Source organism: Eriocheir sinensis, chromosome 11, assembly GCF_024679095.1.
Source record: "Eriocheir sinensis breed Jianghai 21 chromosome 11, ASM2467909v1, whole genome shotgun sequence".
In the NCBI taxonomy this organism is placed as follows: domain Eukaryota; kingdom Metazoa; phylum Arthropoda; class Malacostraca; order Decapoda; family Varunidae; genus Eriocheir; species Eriocheir sinensis.
This window is the reverse complement of record NC_066519.1, coordinates 2,099,242-2,119,846: the sequence shown is the minus strand read 5'-3', so window position 1 is coordinate 2,119,846 and position 20,605 is coordinate 2,099,242. Positions and strand designations below refer to the sequence as shown.

At 43.6% G+C, this 20,605-nt stretch overlaps 1 protein-coding gene and 1 pseudogene across 1 annotated transcript; both read right to left on the bottom strand.

The window, feature by feature from the left end:
• Positions 1–1,255: 1,255 nt before the first annotated feature.
• LOC126996760 (uncharacterized) lies at positions 1,256–6,928 on the bottom strand. Its single transcript, XM_050857596.1, has 2 exons — positions 6,334–6,928; positions 1,256–6,178 (listed from the first exon to the last, which is right to left on the bottom strand). The coding sequence occupies exon 2, from the start codon at positions 3,624–3,626 to the stop codon at positions 2,517–2,519; it is 1,110 nt and encodes a 369-aa protein (XP_050713553.1). The 5' UTR covers positions 3,627–6,178; positions 6,334–6,928; the 3' UTR covers positions 1,256–2,516.
• A 3,379-nt stretch (positions 6,929–10,307) lies between these two features.
• The window catches only part of LOC126996759 (cyclin-C-like), a 28,600-nt pseudogene continuing 18,302 nt past the window's right edge, over positions 10,308–20,605 (bottom strand).

Below are 20,605 nucleotides of genomic sequence, written 5' to 3'. Positions count from 1 at the left end.
ATAAAAATAATTTTTTAAAAATACGAAATTGAGTTATATGGTCTAAGGCAACACCCTATCCTTTGGCTTTGGAATGGTAGAATTTTTTTCAGTCAGACATAATTTTAAGTGCCAATAGCGAGGAGATTTAAATGGCTACTGCTTGGGCGCGGCACGCTGCCTGCGGCGCATTAGCTGGCATGTCAAAGTATGGAATAATTGTTGGAAAATCAAACATGCAGCAATCTTGAGGGTGAAATTTGTAACCCATGTAACAGTTTTGGAACACAATTATGGATATGAAAAGTGCAACCTGCTCACAAAAATGTTTGGAACAAATGAATACATAGAAACAAGATTAGAAATGAAAGAAAAGAGAAGAATTACACCAAAGACAATAAAGAAGAAGAGGAAGACAGACAAAGGAATTCCAATCGATTGCTATGCACCTGGAGAGTACTGATCGAACCTTGCAACAACTAGGGGTGTGGCGCGCCCTGACACCCTCGCCTTTGAGCGATTAACTCCTTCACTATGGCTGGGCCAAAACAGCGCCCCGCGCCGTATCTGGGATCGCCGTGCGCGCCAAATGTCAAATGTCGCTATTGAATATAACAAGTGTTCAGCCATAAACTCAACATAATCATCATGTATTATATATGAAAACATGCAGAAATAAATGGTGCACATAAAGAAACATAAATTAATTGATAATTTTGAGATGTAAGCATAAATATGGAGATAAAATAACTCGTATATTGGCTAAAGTGAGCCAGGACGCAGTATGCGCATCCTCGGATATGGTACGGGGCACACAAGGACACAGTATATGCGTCCTCGTGTTGAAGGGGTTAATACCTTCATAAGGGGGACAAGGTGCCTGATACTTTTATGCACTCACTGATATGTGATTACTGATCCCATAAAGTTCATATGGACATGGCATTGACCGTACAGTACCTTCACTGGGCACAAGAACTTTAGCAAAACTTCAATCGCATTGTTCTCAAAACTGTTACAAATTGGACATAAAATTATTTTTTGTTTTTATTTTCCGCACGATTTTCATGGAACCTTAGGACATACAAGACCATATATCGTGCTAATGTTCTACAAGATGTTTATTTGAAAAATTGCATAGTTTCTATATGTGGGAAAATTTTCCAAAACAATTTTCAAATATTTACAAATATTTTTACAGATTAACAAAAACAGATTTCAAGAAAACATCTTGACAAATTGTTAGAATAACAATGAATTATCAGATGTGCGTGTCACAAGAAATTTAGTGAGAAAATGGCTGAGAAAAATTAATTTAATTTTTTCATAAAAACAACGAAAAATAATTTTCTTGAATTTTCATTTGATCTGATCAGCTTGAAATTTTCATATGATAACAAAGGTACTAATATATACAACATATTAATTATTCATGACCATAGATGCAATTATAATCCACGGCAAACTTTCCCCTTAACCCCTTCCAAGCGGAGGATCTACATATGGACTCTTTGAAACTGGGACTATTTATCACTAAGGGCTGCATTACAAGTCAAATCCGAGAAGTTTTGGGTCCCTACAGAGTTCAGGATGAATAACTCTAAGGACCCAAAACTTCTCAGATGTGACTTGTAATACGCCTCTAAGTCTACATGTGGACATTTGGGCTGGTATTACAAGACACTTTGCCATATCACATCAGCTATTTCTAAAGGCCAAAGAGGGGATCAATCGGGTTCTAATGAGTGTTTCTTCAGGTTCACGGTACAGAAGAAGGGTCAGACTACCACCAGGGTCATAAAACTACCCTTGGAAATGCCCACAGCTCCTACGAAAGCCTTGTCAAATATGTGTTTCTTCAGGTTCATGGTACAGAAGAAGGGTCAGACTACCACCAGGGTCATAAAACTACCCTTGGAAATGCCCACAGCTCCTACGAAAGCCTTGTCAAATATGTGTTTCTTCAGGTTCACGGTACAGAAGAAGGGTCAGACTACCACCAGGGTCATAAAACTACCCTTGGAAATGCCCACAGCTCCTACGAAAGCCTTGTCAAATATGTGTTTCTTCAGGTTCACGGTACAGAAGAAGGGTCAGACTACCACCAAGGTCATAAAACTACCCTTGGAAATGCCCACAACTCCTACGAAAGCCTTGTCAAATACGTGTTCTTGGGTGGCAAAATCTCTCATAATACGCCCCTTGCTCTCATGTGACGACGGTAGTTTGTAGGAAATACACATACACACTTCCATCTTGCTCACATGATCATTGGTATGGCGGGGAAACTACACATAGATGTATAGACTACATGCAGCAAAGTCTATATATATGGATGATTTTTTATTTATAGTGGTGCCGCCAAGAAGGGGTTAACGCAAATAAATGGTGACCTTGGTGGAGATAATGACACTTACCTTTGTTTTACTTGTTATTATTCTACCATATGTTCCCATCCTTCAGTTTGTTCCTTCCTTCCTTCCTTCTTTTCCTGGGTAATTCTTTCCTTCTTTTCCTATGCAGTCTTTTCCTTGTTATTATTCTACCTTCTGTCTCAATCCTTCAGTTTCTTCCTTCCTGTGCAGTCCCTTCCTTCCTTCCTTCCTTCCTCTCCTGTGCAGTTCCTTCCTTCCTTCCTCTCCTGGGCAGTTCCTTCCTTCCTTCCTCTCCTGGGCAGTTCCTTCCTTCCTTCCTTCTCCTCCTATGCAGTCCCTTCCTTCCTTCCTCTTCTGGGCAGTTCCTTCCTTCCTTCCTTCTCCTCCTATGCAGTCCCTTCCTTCCTTCCTCTTCTGGGCAGTTCCTTCCTTCCTGCCTTCTCCTCCTGGGCAGTTCCTTCCTTCCTTCCTTCTTCTCCTGGGCAGTTCCTTCCTTCCTTCCTTCTTCTCCTGGGCAGTTCCTTCCTTCCTTCCTTCTTCTCCTGGGCAGTCCCTTCCTTCCTTCCTTCCTCTCCTGGGCAGTCCCTTCCTTCCTTCCTCTCCTGGGCAGTTCCTTCCTTCCTTCCTCTCCTGTGCAGTTCCTTCCTTCCTTCCTCTCCTGGGCAGTTCCTTCCTTCCTTCCTTGTTCTCCTGTGCAGTCCCTTCCTTCCTTCCTCTCCTGTGCAGTCCCTTCCTTCCTTCCTCTCCTGGGCAGTTCCTTCCTTCCTTCCTTGTTCTCCTGTGCAGTCCCTTCCTTCCTTCCTCTCCTGGGCAGTTCCTTCCTTCCTGCCTTCTCCTCCTGTGCAGTCCCTTCCTTCCTTCTCCTCCTGTGCAGTCCCTTCCTTCCTTCCTCTCCTGGGCAGTTCCTTCCTTCCTTCCTTGCTCTCCTGTGCAGTCCATTCCTTCCTTCCTCTCCTGGGCAGTTCCTTCCTTCCTTCCTTCCTCTCCTGGGCAGTTCCTTCCTTCCTTCCTTCCTCTCCTGGGCAGTTCCTTCCTTCCTTCCTTCTCCTGTGCAGTCCCTTCCTTCTTTTCCAGAGCAATTCCTTCCTTCCTTTCCTGAGCAGTTCCTTTCTTCCTTCCTTCTTCTTCCTCTCCTCCTCCTGTCTGGGTTAACATGAGACACACCAATACTGTAAAACATGTTATTGATACAGTCACAAGAACACTTCGACACACACACACACACACACACACACACACACACACAGCACAATAACTCTTCCCTGTCCACATATAGTCCTGAGGTGCTCGTAGTCGCTGGTTGTGCGTGGACAAGGGAATCTGGACATTACTTTTATACCAAGGAACATTTGAGGCGTCCACAGAAGCAAGGGAAACTCTACACTGCTTCTATGCCAAGGAAAACATTTGTGGACCCATGAATCAGTCTTTCTGGGACACCAAACAGTAGCTATGGAAGGTCAGTGAACAGTTATGAAACAATCTTATATGTTCTTGTGGAGTTTGTGGACAAGGGAAACTCTGTACTGCTTCTATGCCAAGGAAAACATTTGTGGACCCATGAATCAGTCTTTCTGGGACACAAGACAGTAGCTATGGCAAGTCAGTGAACAGTTATGAAACAATCTTATATATTCTTGTGGGGTTTGTGGACAAGGGAAACTCTGTACTGCTTCTATGCCAAGGAAAACATCTGGTGGCTTATGAATCAGTCTTTCTGGAACACAAGACAGTAGCTATGAATGTAAATTACTATTGGGTATACATTGTTTTTCCCTATAAATACTGTATATACTTAAGTCAAGACCTCCCCAAGGCTGTGATATGCTTCAAGAGTTGGATTCATAAAAGAGTTAAACCACAAAACTGTCTTAAAAGTGGGTTCAGGCAAGACATGAATCCCTAAACTTTACATAGTGGAATCCATATAAGTGTTGAACCCCAAACTGTCTCAAAAGTAGTGGGTTCGGGCAAGACTTGAACCCCCAGACCACCTTAACCAGAGAAAAGCGATCCCAGGGTTGGAGAGAGCCCTTGTCAGGTGACTGGTTGACCAAAAAATTGAGTCTCTCAGAATTGTAAAAACAGTACCTCAGCGCCTTTGGAATATTGGAGCGCATAGGACGGTGAAAACTAAAATGTTCTAAACCTATTTGTATGGCCATGGCAGCGGTCAATGAATGGGACTTAGCCGAGCGCTGGCAACCCATGGGACGTGCGAGGGGGACTATGCGCGACGAGGCAAGACGAGGGACGTCAGCGTAAATGACACGTTGCACGCACACATATTTGTAACACTGATATACACCTCATCTATATCTTAGCTTTTAGTTTATCAATAATTTATAAACAAGACGTGCTACGAGGCGCGGCAAGATGACTGACGTGGGCGTAATGCATGGCGTGGGGATAGTGGGTAGGCCTACTGAGTGTTGCCATATATTACATGATCCAGTCCAATTTTCAGCCATCTAGACCTACTGGTGCGGTTTCTGTACGCATTCAAAATCGCGCTCAATTAAGGCTTGTCGCCTCTCCTTGGGCAAGCCTTAATTGAGGTCTGTCGCCGTTCTCGGGTTAAGAGTGGGTTCAGGGAAGACTTGAACCCATAAACTTTAAACACAGTGGAATCCATACAAGAGTTGAACCCCAAAACTTTCTTAATAGTGGATCCATATACAGAAAGTGAGATTGAAAGTGAGATGAGAAAGTGAACACTGGACACACATTTGCTTATAATAAAACTGGAAAAAAAAGGATAAATAAAAAATAAAACTGGATAAGGTTATGGATAGTGATGTTAGGTGGGGTTAGGTTTACAGGAGCTGCCTTGCATGGACCTACCAGCCTCTTGCAGACTCCTTATGTTCTTATGTTCCTTCTCAGGGCAAAGTTTAGGTCAGCAACTTTTACATGAATCAAATTTTTCTGGGAGTTTAAATTCATTCCTTCGTCAATAGTATCACAGCCTTGGGGACAGACTTTCATGGGTGACTTTTCCATTCTCTTACAATGAAACTGAACCATTCTCTCTAAGGGCAAAGTTCAGATAGGCAGCTTTTATATGAATCCAACTTTTCTGGGAGTTTTAAATCATTCCTTTGTCAAAAATATCACCTACCAGCCTCTTGCAAACTCCTATGTTTGTATGTTCTTTCTCAGGGCAAAGTTTAGGTCAGCAACTGTTATATGAATCAAACTTTTCTGGGAGTTTAAATTCATTCCTCTGTCAATAGTATCACAGCCTTGGGGACAGACTTTCACGAGGGACTGGATGACTTTCACATGAGATTATACAGCAAGTGAAGATGGGAAGGAACAGTTCTACATTATGCGCAAGGTCACAGAGCCACCCGTTCCCACAGCAGTGAAAAATGTAAAAATCTGCAAAGGTCCTTCATAGACACAGTTTTCACGACACATTTGCGACATACAGAACCCAATGAGGTGTGTTGGGAGGAGCCGACATCAGAGGGAGGTGAGGGAAAGGTCATGGGGAAGTACATTGCTGAGGACGGCAATGGACAACACTCTTACGAAATGGGTCAAAGTGAACACAGAATTCAGGGGAGAGATGAACCTTCAACGCTGGACCTGGTGTTTACAAAGGAGCCTTAAATAGTAGAAATGTAAGTGTCGTATAAAATCCCAGCACACAAAGAAATCAGCTGAAATCACACTTAAAGATGCTCTCCTAAACCCCACAATGAGGTCTGATACAAGCCAGTGTGGGGTGTGTGTACCTTGTTGACATGAATTAGATAACTCATATACTTGACATCCTCCAACACAAGGCAAATACACACCAACACACACAAAGAAACCTGCTGAGATCTCACTCCAGGATGATTCCATAAACCCCACAATGAGGTTTGATACAAGCCAGTGAGGGGTGCGTGCCTTGATGACATATCACTTAACTCATATACTTGACATCCTCCAACACAAGGGAAATACACACCAACACACACAAAGAAACCTGCTGAAATCTCACTCCAAGAAGCTCCTCTAATCCCCACAATGAGGTCTGATACAAGCCAGTGTTGGGTGTGTGTGCCTTGCTGATATGAATTAGATAACTCATATACTTGACACCCTCCAACACAAGGGAAATACACACCAACACACACAAAGAAACCTGCTGAAATCTCACTCCAAGATGGTTCCATAAACCCCACAATGAGGTTTGATATAAGCCAGTGTTGGGTGTGTGCCTTGCTGACATGAATTAGATAACTCATATACTTGACACCCTCCAACACAAGGCAAATACACACCAACACACATAAAGAAATCAGCTGAAATCTCACTCCAAGATGCTTCCATAAACTCCACAATGAGGTCTGATACAAGCCAGTGAGGGGTGCGTGCCTTGATGACACATGAATTAGACAACTCATATACTTGACATCCTCCAACACATGAGCTGTCACTAGTTGGGTATTAGCGCAAACCCTTGAGGCAGCAGTGACCAACCCCTGACAACCCCACCACTGACCAACCCCTGACCACCCCACCACTGACCAACCCCTGACCACCCCACCACTGACCATCCCCTGACCACCCCACCACTGACCATCCCACCACTGACCAACCCCTGACCACCCCACCACTGACCAACCCCTGACCATCCCACCACTGACCAACCCCTGACCACCCCCACCACTGACCGAGACCCCCTGGTAACACTTCCCTGTCTGGCTGAGGGTGGCGATGTGATGCCTGTGTGTGCGTGGAGTCTTGCCCATCACAGGACCACAGTATGACGGAATTTTTGTATATCGCCCAAAAAAGTTACGAAGGCCTCTTGTATACAGCCCAAAAAGGTTAAAATATGAAGAACTTTTTTAATATAGCTGAGAAAAGTAATGGAGGCCTCTTGTATACAGCCCAAAAAGGTAAAAATATGAAGAACTTTTTTAATATAGCTGAGAAAAGTAACGAAGGCCTCTTGTATACAGCCCAAAAAGGTTAAAATATGAAGAACTTTTTTAATATAGCTGAAAAAAGTAACAAAGGCCTCTTGTATACACCCCAAAAAGGTTAAAATATGAAGAACTTTTTTAATATAGCTGAAAAAAGTAACAAAGGCCTCTTGTATACACCCCAAAAAGGTTAAAATATGAAGAACTTTTTGTATATAACTGAAAAAAATTACGAAAGCCTTTTGTGTACTGCCTAAAAATGTTAAAATGTGAAGACCTTTTTGTATGTACATAGATGAAAAAAGTCAGGAAGACCTTTTTGTATACTGCCTAAAAATGTTAAAATGTGAAGACCTTTTTGTATGTACATAGATGAAAAAAGTCAGGAAGACCTTTTTGTATACTGCCTATAAATGATCTCAACGCCTTTATCTTACATCTTATCAGTCCTGCACACATCAAAGCCCGATGCTGATGGGATACTGAATGTCACAGGTTGATATGATGGATCCTGGCTCACCGGGGGACACTCATCACACACTGGCACAGGCTGCTCCACTGACTCTGAGACAGGCTTTGTATTAGACCATCAAGTTCTTTCAAATTACTGCATTCAGCGCTCCAGACTCCTTACTCAGAAAGAACAGAAAAAAGTAACTGAGGAGGAATAGGTAAGGTCTCTCATTGAAGAACACAAAGAAAAGTTCCAGAAGAATTTTGAAGGTACATCTGGAGGCTATGGAGGCAGAGGCAGCTACCAGAATATGGGGAGGTCAAAAGAACTAAACAAGATGAGACATGTGACATTTATTGGTGACGGGGACTCCTCAGCGTGCCTTGCTGTGAAAAACCTAAACCCATCTGGAAACGTGCCAGCACAATAAGAAGAATGCATCAACCATGTCAGCAAAGGCTTGGGACAAGGCTGAGGAAGTTGAAAGAACAGTCAAAAGCAGGAGGAAAGAAAAAAAAAGTCTCTAGGAGGAAAAGGAAAGTTGACTGATAAAGTAAATGAGCAACTTCCATTTTCCTGCGTGCAGGCCTTCCCTAGAAACAAAGGTGGACACTGGAAGACCTAAGGAAGGATATCCCTGCAACTTTCTTTCACTGTACAAGCACGGATGAAAACCCTAAACATTCTTTGTGCCCTGAAGGAGAGAAGTCTTGGTGCTTTTATCAGAAAGCTCTGGCACAAGGACCCCCCCCCCCCCCCCCCAAGTCATAAGGACATGAAAATAAAATTCCCCCTGGACCCCCTGAGAGAACACAAGTCTTCCAGATATATTTAGACCTAACAAAAGATGACTTGTTAGTTAAATGCATGATGGGCAACACCCAAAATCCTAATGAGGCGCTTCACTCAAAGATCTGGAGTCACCGACATAAGGTAAAATTTTTGGGACTGAGGAGTGTTCAGAACTCCTGTGCTTGTACTGTCCAACTCACAATTTTGGTTATGTGCAAGATGACCTCAATAAAGTACTCAGTTTTAGAAACCTATTAGAAATACAGAAGAAACACCAAGAGATTCAAAATATGAAGCGGAGAAAGCTGCGGCTCCGGCAAAACAAAAACGACGTCGGACAGTTGCAGACGCAGCGTACAGATGTGGAGACTATTAAGGAAATCTCCATTCTCTACAGTGAGGAGCATATTAAACACCTCCACCTGCCGAAACTTATGTGCCGAGGACCCCCAGTGGTGAGGTAGTTGCTACCGGCAAAGGCCTATAACAAATGTGTTTACAAATTCCTTTAATATTAAGCTAAGGTAACCATTTTTTTGTTACAACATGGCCTAAAGGCATAACAGAAGTGACCAACGTTTGATGCATGCAGGACATACACTTCCCAAGTTATGACAAAGTGTTGTATTTCTTTAAACCGCGACTCCCGGAAAATGATGTTTTTGAAGAATAAAAATGCTCAGAACACTTACTGATTGGGGGATTTTGAAAATTAAAAAACTGTCATGTTTGTCAACTCTTTTTCCAGGTTTTGGTCAAAGCAAAAATACTTTATTTTAATTTGATATATTTTTTTAATGTTTTCAAAAAAATATTTCAAAAGTATTTTAAAAAATTCAACTTTTCTCTTCACAAAAAGTTTGGAAAAGGACGACATTTACAAATCATACATAACATTCAGATTTATCTAAAAAATACGGAACTGGACGCTTATAAAGTACAGCTACAAAACCATCTGTTAGAATGAAACCTGTTACATATATACAGCAAAATTAAGTTACTGTACAATGAAGGTTAAAACTGCCTCATAATCGCCAGTTCAGGTTTCGCCGTAATGACATTCTTGGGCAGTTATTGAGTCTCTCTAACACTTTAATTTCTTTTCTTTTGTTTTCTTTTTTATATATACAGTGAAATGAAGTTACTATTATTATTATACTGATTATTATTTGGCTTAAAACGTCGAGTACAGATGTCCGTCACGAGGTTAAAAATATTCTGCCCTGTGTCCTTCCTTACGAGAATGATCTGTTGTTACGTATAGTTTAAAAAATGTGCTACAGACTCAGTCACACACACACACACACACACACACACGCACACCTTACATGAATGGTCGGTCGTAATGTCTAGAGTTTAAAAAATGTGAGTTATGAATCACCTACAAACTTCATCACCCTAAACACACACACACACACACACACATGCAATGGGCCACAGTATTTCATTTGAGTAGTATGTATGTATGTATGTATGTATGTATGTGTGTGTGAGTGTGAGTGTGTGTGTGTGTGTGTGTGTGTGTGTGTGTGTGTGTGTAATTCACCTCTTGGTCTGCTGCGGGTCACTCTCAAGACAGCCAGCCGTTCCCCTATGGAAGAGCACAGAGCTTGTAGTACCGATCTTTGGGCAGGACTGAGACCACTCACACACAACACACCGCGACAACGAGGTCACAACTCCTTGCCTGACGTCGCGTACCTGCTCACTGCTGGGTGAACAGGGGCTACACGTGAAAGAAGATAAACCCAACATATCTTCACCCCGGGAATTGAACCCTGTCCTTCTGGTTGTGAGGCAGATGTTCTATCCACTGAGCTACCGGGCCGTGTGTGTGTTTGTGTGTGTGTGTGTGTGTGTTAGCCTACCACCTTACATGAGAACACACACAGAATTTATCCTTTGCATTATGTGCCTGGAATCTTCACGCTATTCACTTAACGATATCGGAAAAAAAAAAATCGAAAAAATAAAAAATAAAAAATAAAAATATTGAAAAAATAATTATATCCCCCCCCACACACACCCAAAAAAAATCGAAACACGTAAAAAAGTTGTTTCTCCACACATTACCCTCGGCCGTCCCCCCCCTTTAGTTCCCATCCTGCTCAGACATCACAGCAGCAGCGGCGGCGGCGGCGGCAGCAGCAACAGAGTAACACTGCTGGTGGGGCGGGGGAGGTTGGGAACCACACATTGGCCCCGGCAGCTCCCCGACAACCGCCCCGTCACACCCGCGGTAGAGGCTGGGCTCCGATCACCGCGGCCCCCCCGGCTGTGTGTTAGGCTTGGGCATCTTCTGCAGCAGCGCCTGGACCTCCGCGCGCTCATCGTAGGACTTCCAGAGGTCATACAGGTTGAGGATGTAGCGCGTGATCTCCATGATGCGGTCCAGATCCGTGTTGAGCTCCGCGAACCACTGCTTGCAATCCTTCTGGTGGACCACGCAGGCCATGTGGATGCAGGCTGGGGCAGGGTGGAAGGGCGGACGGGAGAGGGAGAGGTAGAACGGAGGCATGAAGGGAGGAAAGGAGGGAAGGGAAGGGAGGAATGCAGAATGGGATGCAAAGATGAAAATGGAGGGAGAGAAAGGGTGGAGGAAAGGGAGGAAAGAAGGTGGAGAGTGAGGCATTGTGGAAGAAAGGGAGGCATGAATGGAGGGAGAGGTAGGAGGGAGGGAAGAAGGAGGGAAGGGAGAGTGAGGTGAGTGGAAGAAAGGAAGGAGGGAGGAAAGGGAGAGACCAAGGCGGCAGGGAAAGGAGAGAAGGAAGGAGGGAAGGAGGGAAGGGAAGGGAAGGGAAGGGAAGGGAGGGAGAGAGGAAGGAGGGAGGGAAGGGAAGGGAGGGAAGGAAGGAAGGAGGGAGGAAGGAAGGAGGCGAAGGAAGGAAGGGAAGGAAAGGAAGGGAAGGGGAAGGAAGGAGGGAAGGGGGAAGGAAGGGAATGGAAGGAAGGAGGGAAGGGAGGGTGAAGAAACGGAGGGAGACCGGGAGAGAAGGGCGGGAAGGAGGAAGGGATGCAAGGATAAGTGAATGGACAGTAAAAATTAAAAGGATGAGAATTTTAGAAGACAGAAGAATGAAAATTTGAACAGACAGAGACAGAGAGAAATGAACAGAAGATTAAAAATTGAACAGACAGAGAGACAGAGAGAACAGACAAATGTACAGAGGATGGAATATAAGATAGACATTGATTACAGAGGAAGGAAGAATGGGAAATTGAAGAGAGAGAGAGAGAGAGAGAGAGAGAGAGAGAGAGAGAGAGAGAGAGAGAGAGAGAGAGAGAGAGAGAGAGAGAGAGAGAGAGAGAGAGAGAGAGAGAGATAGAGAAAGAGAGAGAGAGAGAGAGAGAGAGAGAGAGAGAGAGAGAGAGAGAGAGAGAGAGAGAGAGAGAGAGAGAGAGAATATGCACATTTCAGGAGGAGAAGAAGCAGATCAAGCACAAAGAAAAAAAGAAAGAAAAGAAAAAGAAAGATAAAATTAGCACTTGGTAACCTATCAAGAGTTTTTTATAAGATTCAAAGCAATTCACTTATATTTCTAGGTATCTCTCTCTCTCTCTCTCTCTCTCACACACACACACACACACACACACACATACAATTCTCTCTCTCTCTCACACCCCCACACACACACACACACCCCCACACCCACACACTCACCCAGGGCTATCTCGTAGGGAGGGAAGAGCAGGCACACGTCAGTCCTGAGGGAGTCATTCACTATGCGCCAGGCCAGCTGTAGGACCTCACCCTCCCCGCCCAGGTCCTGCATGTATTGAACCAGCGGCCTGCACACGGGGAGAGACACAGAAGACTATTAAGCACAGAAGATTATTAAAGACAGCAGATTATTAAAGATAGAAGGTTATTATAAGGCAGAAGATTATTAAACATCTCCACAAAGTCAGAGAGTCAGAGTGTTAGAACATGTTAGGTTATAAATAAGTCTCAAAGGCCTCTGTTCTCTCTCTATTCTGTCTGGCTGTTCCTCTCTCTCTCTCTCTCTCTATTGTGTCTGTTTCTCTCTACTCTCTCTCTAATCTACATCTCTCTCTCTCTCTCTCTCTCTCTACTGTCTCTCCATTCTGTTCTCTCTCTATTCTGTCTTTCTCTATGCTCTCTATTCTGTCTCTCTATTGTCTTTCTCTATTCTGTCTGTCTCTACTCTCTGTCTTCTGTCTTTCTCTATTCTCTCTCTATTGTGTCTCTGTTTCTCTCTACTCTCTCTCTAATCTTCATCTCTCTCTCTCTCTCTACTGTCTCTCCATTCTGTTCTCTCTCTATTCTGTCTTTCTCTATGCTCTCTATTCTGTCTCTCTATTGTCTTTCTCTATTCTGTCTGTCTCTACTCTCTCTCTTTTGTCTTTCTCTATTCAGTCTCTCTCTCTCTCCCCGCCTCACCGGTAGGGCTGGTAGACAATGAGGCAACAGTCCATGCTCTCCAGGAGGTAGAACTCACACTCCAGGATGTGGTTGGTGCGGTAAGGGAACTCGGAGCTGTAGGCGTACGAAAACTTGTTCTTCACTGGAACGGAACAGAGAGAACTTGTGTTAGGATTATTTAGGGTTAGGATCATTTAGGAAGGAATTTGTATAGGGAGAGATTCTGTATTAGGATTAGTTAGGAGAGAATTCATATAAGGAGAGATTCTGCATTAGGATTATTTGGGAGGGAATTTGTATAAGGAGAGGTTCTGTATTGGGATTATGTAGGAGGGAATTTGTATAAGGAGAGGTTCTGTATTGGGATTATGTAGGAGGGAATTTGTATAAAGAGAGGTTCTGTATTAGGATTATTTGGGAGGGAATTTGTATAAGGAAAGGTTCTGTATTGGGATTATTTGGGAGGGAATTTGTATAAGGAGAGGTTCTGTATTGGGATTATTTGGGAGGGAATTTGTATAAGGAAAGGTTCTGTATTAGGATTATTTGGGAGGGAATTTGTATAAGGAAAGGTTCTGTATTGGGATTATGTAGGAGGGAATTTGTATAAGGAGAGGTTCTGTATTAGGATTATTTGGGAGGGAATTTGTATAAGGAAAGGTTCTGTATTGGGATTATGTAGGAGGGAATTTGTATAAGGAGAGGTTCTGTATTAGGATTATTTGGGAGGGAATTTGTATAAGGAAAGGTTCTGTATTAGGATTATTTGGGAGGGAATTTGTATAAGGAGAGGTTCTGTATTAGGATTATGTAGGAGGGAATTTGTATAAGGAGAGGTTCTGTATTGGGATTATGTAGGAGGGAATTTGTATAAGGAGAGGTTCTGTATTAGGATTATTTGGGAGGGAATTTGTATAAGGAGAGGTTCTGTATTAGGATTATTTGGGAGGGAATTTGTATAAGGAAAGGTTCTGTATTGGGATTATTTGGGAGGGAATTTGTATAAGGAGAGGTTCTGTATTAGGATTATTTAGGAGGAATTTGTATATGAAAGGTTCTGTATTGGGATTATTTGGGAGGAATTTGTATAAGGAGAGGTTCTGTATTAGGATTATGTAGGAGGAATTTGTAAGGAGAGGTTCTGTATTAGGATTATTTGGGAGGGAATTTGTATAAGGAGAGGTTCTGTATTGGGATTATTTGGGAGGGAATTTGTATAAGGAGAGGTTCTGTATTAGGATTATGTAGGAGGGAATTTGTATAAGGAGAGGTTCTGTATTGGGATTATGTAGGAGGGAATTTGTATAAGGAGAGGTTCTGTATTAGGATTATGTAGGAGGGAATTTGTATAAGGAGAGGTTCTGTATTGGGATTATTTGGGAGGGAATTTGTATAAGGAGAGGTTCTGTATTAGGATTATTTGGGAGGGAATTTGTATAAGGAGAGGTTCTGTATTGGGATTATTTGGGAGGGAATTTGTATAAGGAGAGGTTCTGTATTGGGATTATTTGGGAGGGAATTTGTATAAGGAAAGGTTCTGTATTGGGATTATTTGGGAGGGAATTTGTATAAGGAAAGGTTCTGTATTGGGATTATGTAGGAGGGAATTTGTATAAGGAGAGGTTCTGTATTAGGATTATTTGGGAGGGAATTAGTATAAGGAGAGGTTCTGTATTAGGATTATTTGGGAGGGAATTTGTATAAGGAGAGGTTCTGTATTGGGATTATTTGGGAGGGAATTTGTATAAGGAGAGGTTCTGTATTGGGATTATTTGGGAGGGAATTTGTATAAGGAGAGGTTCTGTATTAGGATTATTTGGGAGGGAATTTGTATTAGAATTATATAGGAGAATTTGTATCAGGATTATATAGGATTAGGATTATTTATGAGACAATTTGTGTTAGGATTATTTACGAGATAATTTGTATTAGGATCATATATCATCATCATCATTTTGTTTACCGTCCGTTTTCACTCTTCCTGAGCCAGCCGTTGGAAGCTTTGTGGCTCTCCTCCATTCTACTCTGTCTTCTGCCCAATGCTCATCCAATACCATCAATGCCAAGTCTTCCTGCATACACCTTCTCCACATTTTCTTAGGTTTACCAACTGATCTCCTTCCTTCTATCTCGAATCTCTCCAAAACTCCCAGCACCGTAACCTTCCCTGGTCTCTTTTCATGTCCAAACCATCGGAGTCTTCCCCTTCTAAGCACTGTTTCCTTCCTTTTACCTCCAATCTCTCCAAAACTCCCAGCACTGTATCCTCCCCTGGTCTCTTTTCATGTCCAAACCATCGGAGTCTTTTCCTTCTGAGCACTGTTTCCAGGTCCTCTACTCCACATCTCTTAGCCACATCTGCACTGAACACCCTGTCTTGCCACCTGATCCCCGCCAAATTCCTCAACATTCTGCGATCACTTGCTCTCAATACCTCCATCAATTTTCTAGTCAGAGCCCATGTTTCTGCTCCATACAACATCACTTATCTAATACACACTTGGCACACCCCCGCTCTGCTCTTTAGAGGGATGCTATGATTCACGAGCAGACTAGTCACCTCCCTCCACTTTAACTACGCTGCCGCCACTCTCGCTCTCACTGTCCTCTCCACTCCCGCCTCACAGTCCAGAACATCTCCCAAATAACAGAAATGTTCTACCTCATCCAGCTTTCCTCCATTCACCTCTAGTTCATCCCTCTCAGTTTCTTGTCCTTGCTGTCTCCTTACACAAGATGGGCATGTAAAATTCTGCACTCCTCTTACATGTCTGAGGCCTGAGCATCTAAGGTGGCACCACTGCCTGCAACATACATGTGCACAAGACTGAATTTACACCTACTCCCTTCCCACAACATCCACATGGATATTTTCCTGATTTAATCTTTTCTCTTGCTTCTTTTCCAGTCACCATATACAGTACCCTCTCGAGTTTAGCGCTATCCGAGTTTCGCGGTTAGTCCTAAATTCTTACCTTCCCGAGTTTCCCGCATTATCACCCTGAGTTTCGCGCTGCTTTGACACGTACGGGTCACGTCTACTTACCATCGGCGTCATGCACGCTGCCTTTAAAGGTAGTGTCACACTAGACGTTTTCCTCCAAACATTGTGGCTATGGCAAAAGAGAGAGAGAGAGAGAGAGAGAGAGAGAGAGAGAGAGAGAGAGAGAGAGAGAGAGAGAGAGAGAGAGAGAGAGAGAGAGGGTAAACGGGATGAGAAAACAGGTCGTTTTGAAGCTGCAGTTGAAGGCGGCTGCCTTACGATTGGGCGACAGTTCTGAAAACACGCTTGTGATTCGCTGGGAGTCCGATGACGTCATCACCGACGCTCACCCTATCAGCGGCTTCACTGCCTTAAGGCCGTGTCACAATGGCTGTTTTCGTCCAACCGTTGGGGCTGCGGGCAACGCCCGTACGCCCAACCAGGAGCGAGTTCACGGTTATCCGTAAGCTGGTGTCACACTGGGCTTTTTTCTTCCCGCCGCGTTGGCGCCAGCTTGGGCAGCTGGCATCTCCAACTTTTCCAGGTGTGCGTCACACACGGCCAAGGTCAGTTGTCCATCTCCACATCCACAACGTAAACAAAGCACTTGCCCTGTATCAACATGGCGTCGTCTGCTAAAGTAAGGGCTGTCACAGATTGTGCTGCCATTACCCAAGTCATGGACTTGTTGCTGCAGTTAAATGGCAGGAAGAAACACTTGTGGGTGTGGCGTGTCTGTGGTTCATCCGTGCCAGTTCTCATTGTCACCACTGTGCGTGAGCGGCCAACCCACCCATACACATGGATCGAATAACAACACACACACACACACACACACATGCACACACCAGACTCATTAGGAACCATTGCAGATGTTTCTGACAAACAGAAACGGCTTCACCATTTCTTGAGTGTGTTAGAATGTATTTGGTGAGTGCCTCACATGAACCAAACCTCCTAGCTCTTGGCAAGAAGAGAGCAGTTGTCTTTAACACTGCTCTCTTCTTGCCATTGGGTATGTTTGGTTTGTATGAACCACTCACCAAGTAAGTTCTAACACACACTAGGAAATGGTGAAGCCATTTTTGTTTGTGAGAAACATCTGCCATGGTTCATGGTGAATCTGTGTGTGTGTGTGTGTGTGTGTGTGTGTGTCTTTGTTGTTACTCGATCTACGTGTTTATGTGGTCGGAGTCTAGATGGGTGGGTTGGCCGCTCACGCACAATGGTGACAATGAGAATTGGCACGGAGGACCCACAGACACACCACACCCACAACAGCTTCTTCCTGTCATTTAACTTCAGCAACAAGTCCATAACTTGGGTAATGGCAGCACAAGCCGCGACAGCCCTCACTTTAGCAGACGCCGTCATGTTGATACAGGGCAAGTGCTTTGTTTACGTTGTGGAAGTGGAGACGGGCAACCCACCTTGGCCGTGTGTGACGCACACCTGGAAAAGTTGAATTTGCTGGTTGCCCAAGCTGCCACCAACGCGGTGGGAAGAAAATGGCCCAGTGTGACACCAGCAGGTTACGGAAAACCGACAACTCACTCCCAGATGGGTGCACGGGAGTTGCCAGTAGCCACAACAGTTAGAAGAAAACGGCGTGTGACACTGCCCCAAGGCAGCAAGGACGCTGACCGGGTGAACGCCGACGATGACGTCATCTCAGCCAATCGTAAGGCTTCATCCGTGGCTTTAAAACGACCCGTTCTCTCTTCCTGTTTTCTTCCTTTTCCCAAGGTACGTATTTTGAGATAACAAGGCAGTAAAGGAGGAAAAAAAGTGAGCTTCGGGGGGCAGCATGAGCCAGTTATAATAGCCCCACAATGAGCAGTTGCCTGGGCCATGACGGGCTCGGGGCCGACCACCAGGCCCAGATGTATAGTCTACCGGTGCCATGGCCCACATGTAAAAAACAAAACAAAAAAAAAAAAAAATCCACAGGACAGAACAGCTAGCACTTTTACAGTGTTTTCAATACCGTGAGTTTCGTGATCCTTGAGTTTAGCGCTTTGCCTTCGGAACAAAGCGAGCGCGAAACTCAAGAGGGTACTGTAGTTTGTTTTTTCCATATTAATTTTCAAACCTCTCTCCTCCATTCCTTCCTTCCATTTATTAAACTTTTCTTTCACTTTTGTTGTGTCTGCATTTACTACCAAGTCATCTGCATACAGCAGCTTCCATGGTGCCTCTCCTCTTACTTCCTTTGTTGCCTCCTCCATTACTCTTACAAACAGGAGCAGGCTAAGGGCAGATCCCTGCTGAACCCATACGTGTTGGGGTGAGATTCACAGAGGTGCACGTTAGTGGCCTGCGGTAAAGGCTACAAACTAATGATTTAACCCTTTCACCACAGGGACAGATATCATGCCCTTGTGTGCCCGATGTGAGCGGGACGCGACAAGCGCGTCTGCCTGTAGCTAATATAATAATATAGTTATTTTATCTCTACGTTAGAAGCATATCAAAATTATTATTATCTTTATGTGCACCATTTAATTCTGCATGTTTTCATATATAAGACATGATGATTATGTTGAGTTTATGGCTCAAAACTAGTTATATTCAATGGCGACATTTGAAATTTGGCGCGCGTGGCAATCCTGGATACAGCACGGGGCGCTATTTTGGCCCGGCCGTAGTGAAGGGGTTAAATATCAACGGTAACTTCAGATTCACAAAGCTGCTTTTTTATCAAGTTAGAGGCTGCTGATTGGATGAGCTCCATCGATGACATTATTGGACTCGTCCAATCACAAGTGTGTTTTAAACACTTCACTACACCCGGGCCAAAACAGCACCCCGCGCTGTATCCGGGATCGCCGCGCGCGCCAAATTTCAAATGTCGCTATTGAATATAACAAGTTTTCAGTCATAAACTCAACATAATCATCATGTATTATATATGAAAACATGCAGAATTATATGGTGCACATAAAGAAGCATAAATTAAATGATAATTTTGAGATGTAAGCATAAATATAGATAAAATAACTTGTATATTGGCCAAAGTGAGCCAGGACGCAGTATGCGCGTCCTCAGATATGGTACAGGGCACGCAAGGACGCAGTATACGTGTCCTCGTGCTGAAGGGGTTAAGAACTGTCAACCAATCGTAAGGCAGCCAGCCGCCTTCAGCTGCGGCTTCAAAACGACCCGTTTTCTCTTCTTCCTTTTTACACAGTGCGTATTTTGAGATAACAACGGAACAAATCAGCCCTTTTTCAGTGTTTTCAAGACGCAGAGTTTTGTGATCCACAAGTTTACCGCTGTACCTGAGGAACAAAACAACCGCGAAACTTTGGAGGGTACTGAAAGTCTGCTGTTTGAGATGAGGTATAATAACAACAATAATAAGAGGAAGAAGAAGAAGAAGAAGAAGAAGAAGAAGAAGAAGAAGAAGAAGAAGAAGAAGAGGAGGAAGAAGGAGAAGTGTCAGGGTCATGTCACTCACCCACTGTCTGACATGTTGATATGAGTCTGCTGTTTGAGATGACGCCAAATTCCTCCACTTTAGACGAGAGGAACACGCTGGTTGGGGCGAGAAGGAGCGGGTCGATGCAGCGGAGGGAGTTGCGGGCGTAGAAGCGCTTGAGAAAGGTGGTGGCTGTATGATGACCTGCTGGCGGAGCTTTAGGGTCTCGCCGAGCTGCTGGATGACTGTGGGAGAGGAGAAGGGGCGGAATAAGCTTGTTTTGAACTGACGGAAAAATGAAGGTTAGAATTCAAGCTTTTATATGACTGAAGGGAAGAGGAAGGTTAAAATATAAGCTTATTTATGACCTGCTGGGGAGCTTTAGGGTCACACCAAGTTGCTGGATGACTGGGCGGAATAAGCTTGTTTTGAACTGACGGATAAATGAAGGTTAGAATTCAAGCTTTTTTATGACTGAAGGGAAGAGGAAGGTTAAAATATAAGCTTATTTATGACCTGCTGGGGAGGTTTAGGGTCAGGCCAAGTTGCTGGATGACTGGGGGGTGGAAGAGGAGGAAGGGCAGAATAACCTTGTTGAGGGCTGATGGAAAGATTGGTTATAACTTACAAGAAGATTAGAATACATACAAGATTAGATTACATTAGAAAGGGGAAAGGGAAGAATATGAGCTTGTTGAGGTCTGACGGAAAAAGATTGGTTAGAACTTACGATACAGGAAGATTAGAATGCGTACAAGATTAGATTACATTAGGAAGGGTAGGAAATGATGGAAAAGATTGATTAGAACTTACAATACAGGAAGATTAGAATGCGTACAAGATTAGATTACATTAGGAAGGGTAGGAAATGATGGGAAAGATTGGTTAGAACTTACAATACAGGAAGATTAGGATACATTACAATACATGCAAGATTAGAATACATTAGGAAGGGTTGAATATGATGGAAAAGATTGATTAGAACTTACGATACAGGAAGATTAGAATGCGTACAAGATTAGATTACATTAGGAAGGGTAGGAAATGATGGGAAAGATTGGTTAGAACTTACAATACAGGAAGATTAGAATGCGTACAAGATTAGATTACATTAGGAAGGGTAGGAAATGATGGGAAAGATTGGTTAGAACTTACAATACAGGAAGATTAGGATACATTACAATACATACAAGATTAGAACACATTAGACAGAGTAGGAAATGATGGGGAAAGATTGGTTCGAACTTACAATACAGGAAGATTAGAATGCGTACAAGATTAGATTACATTAG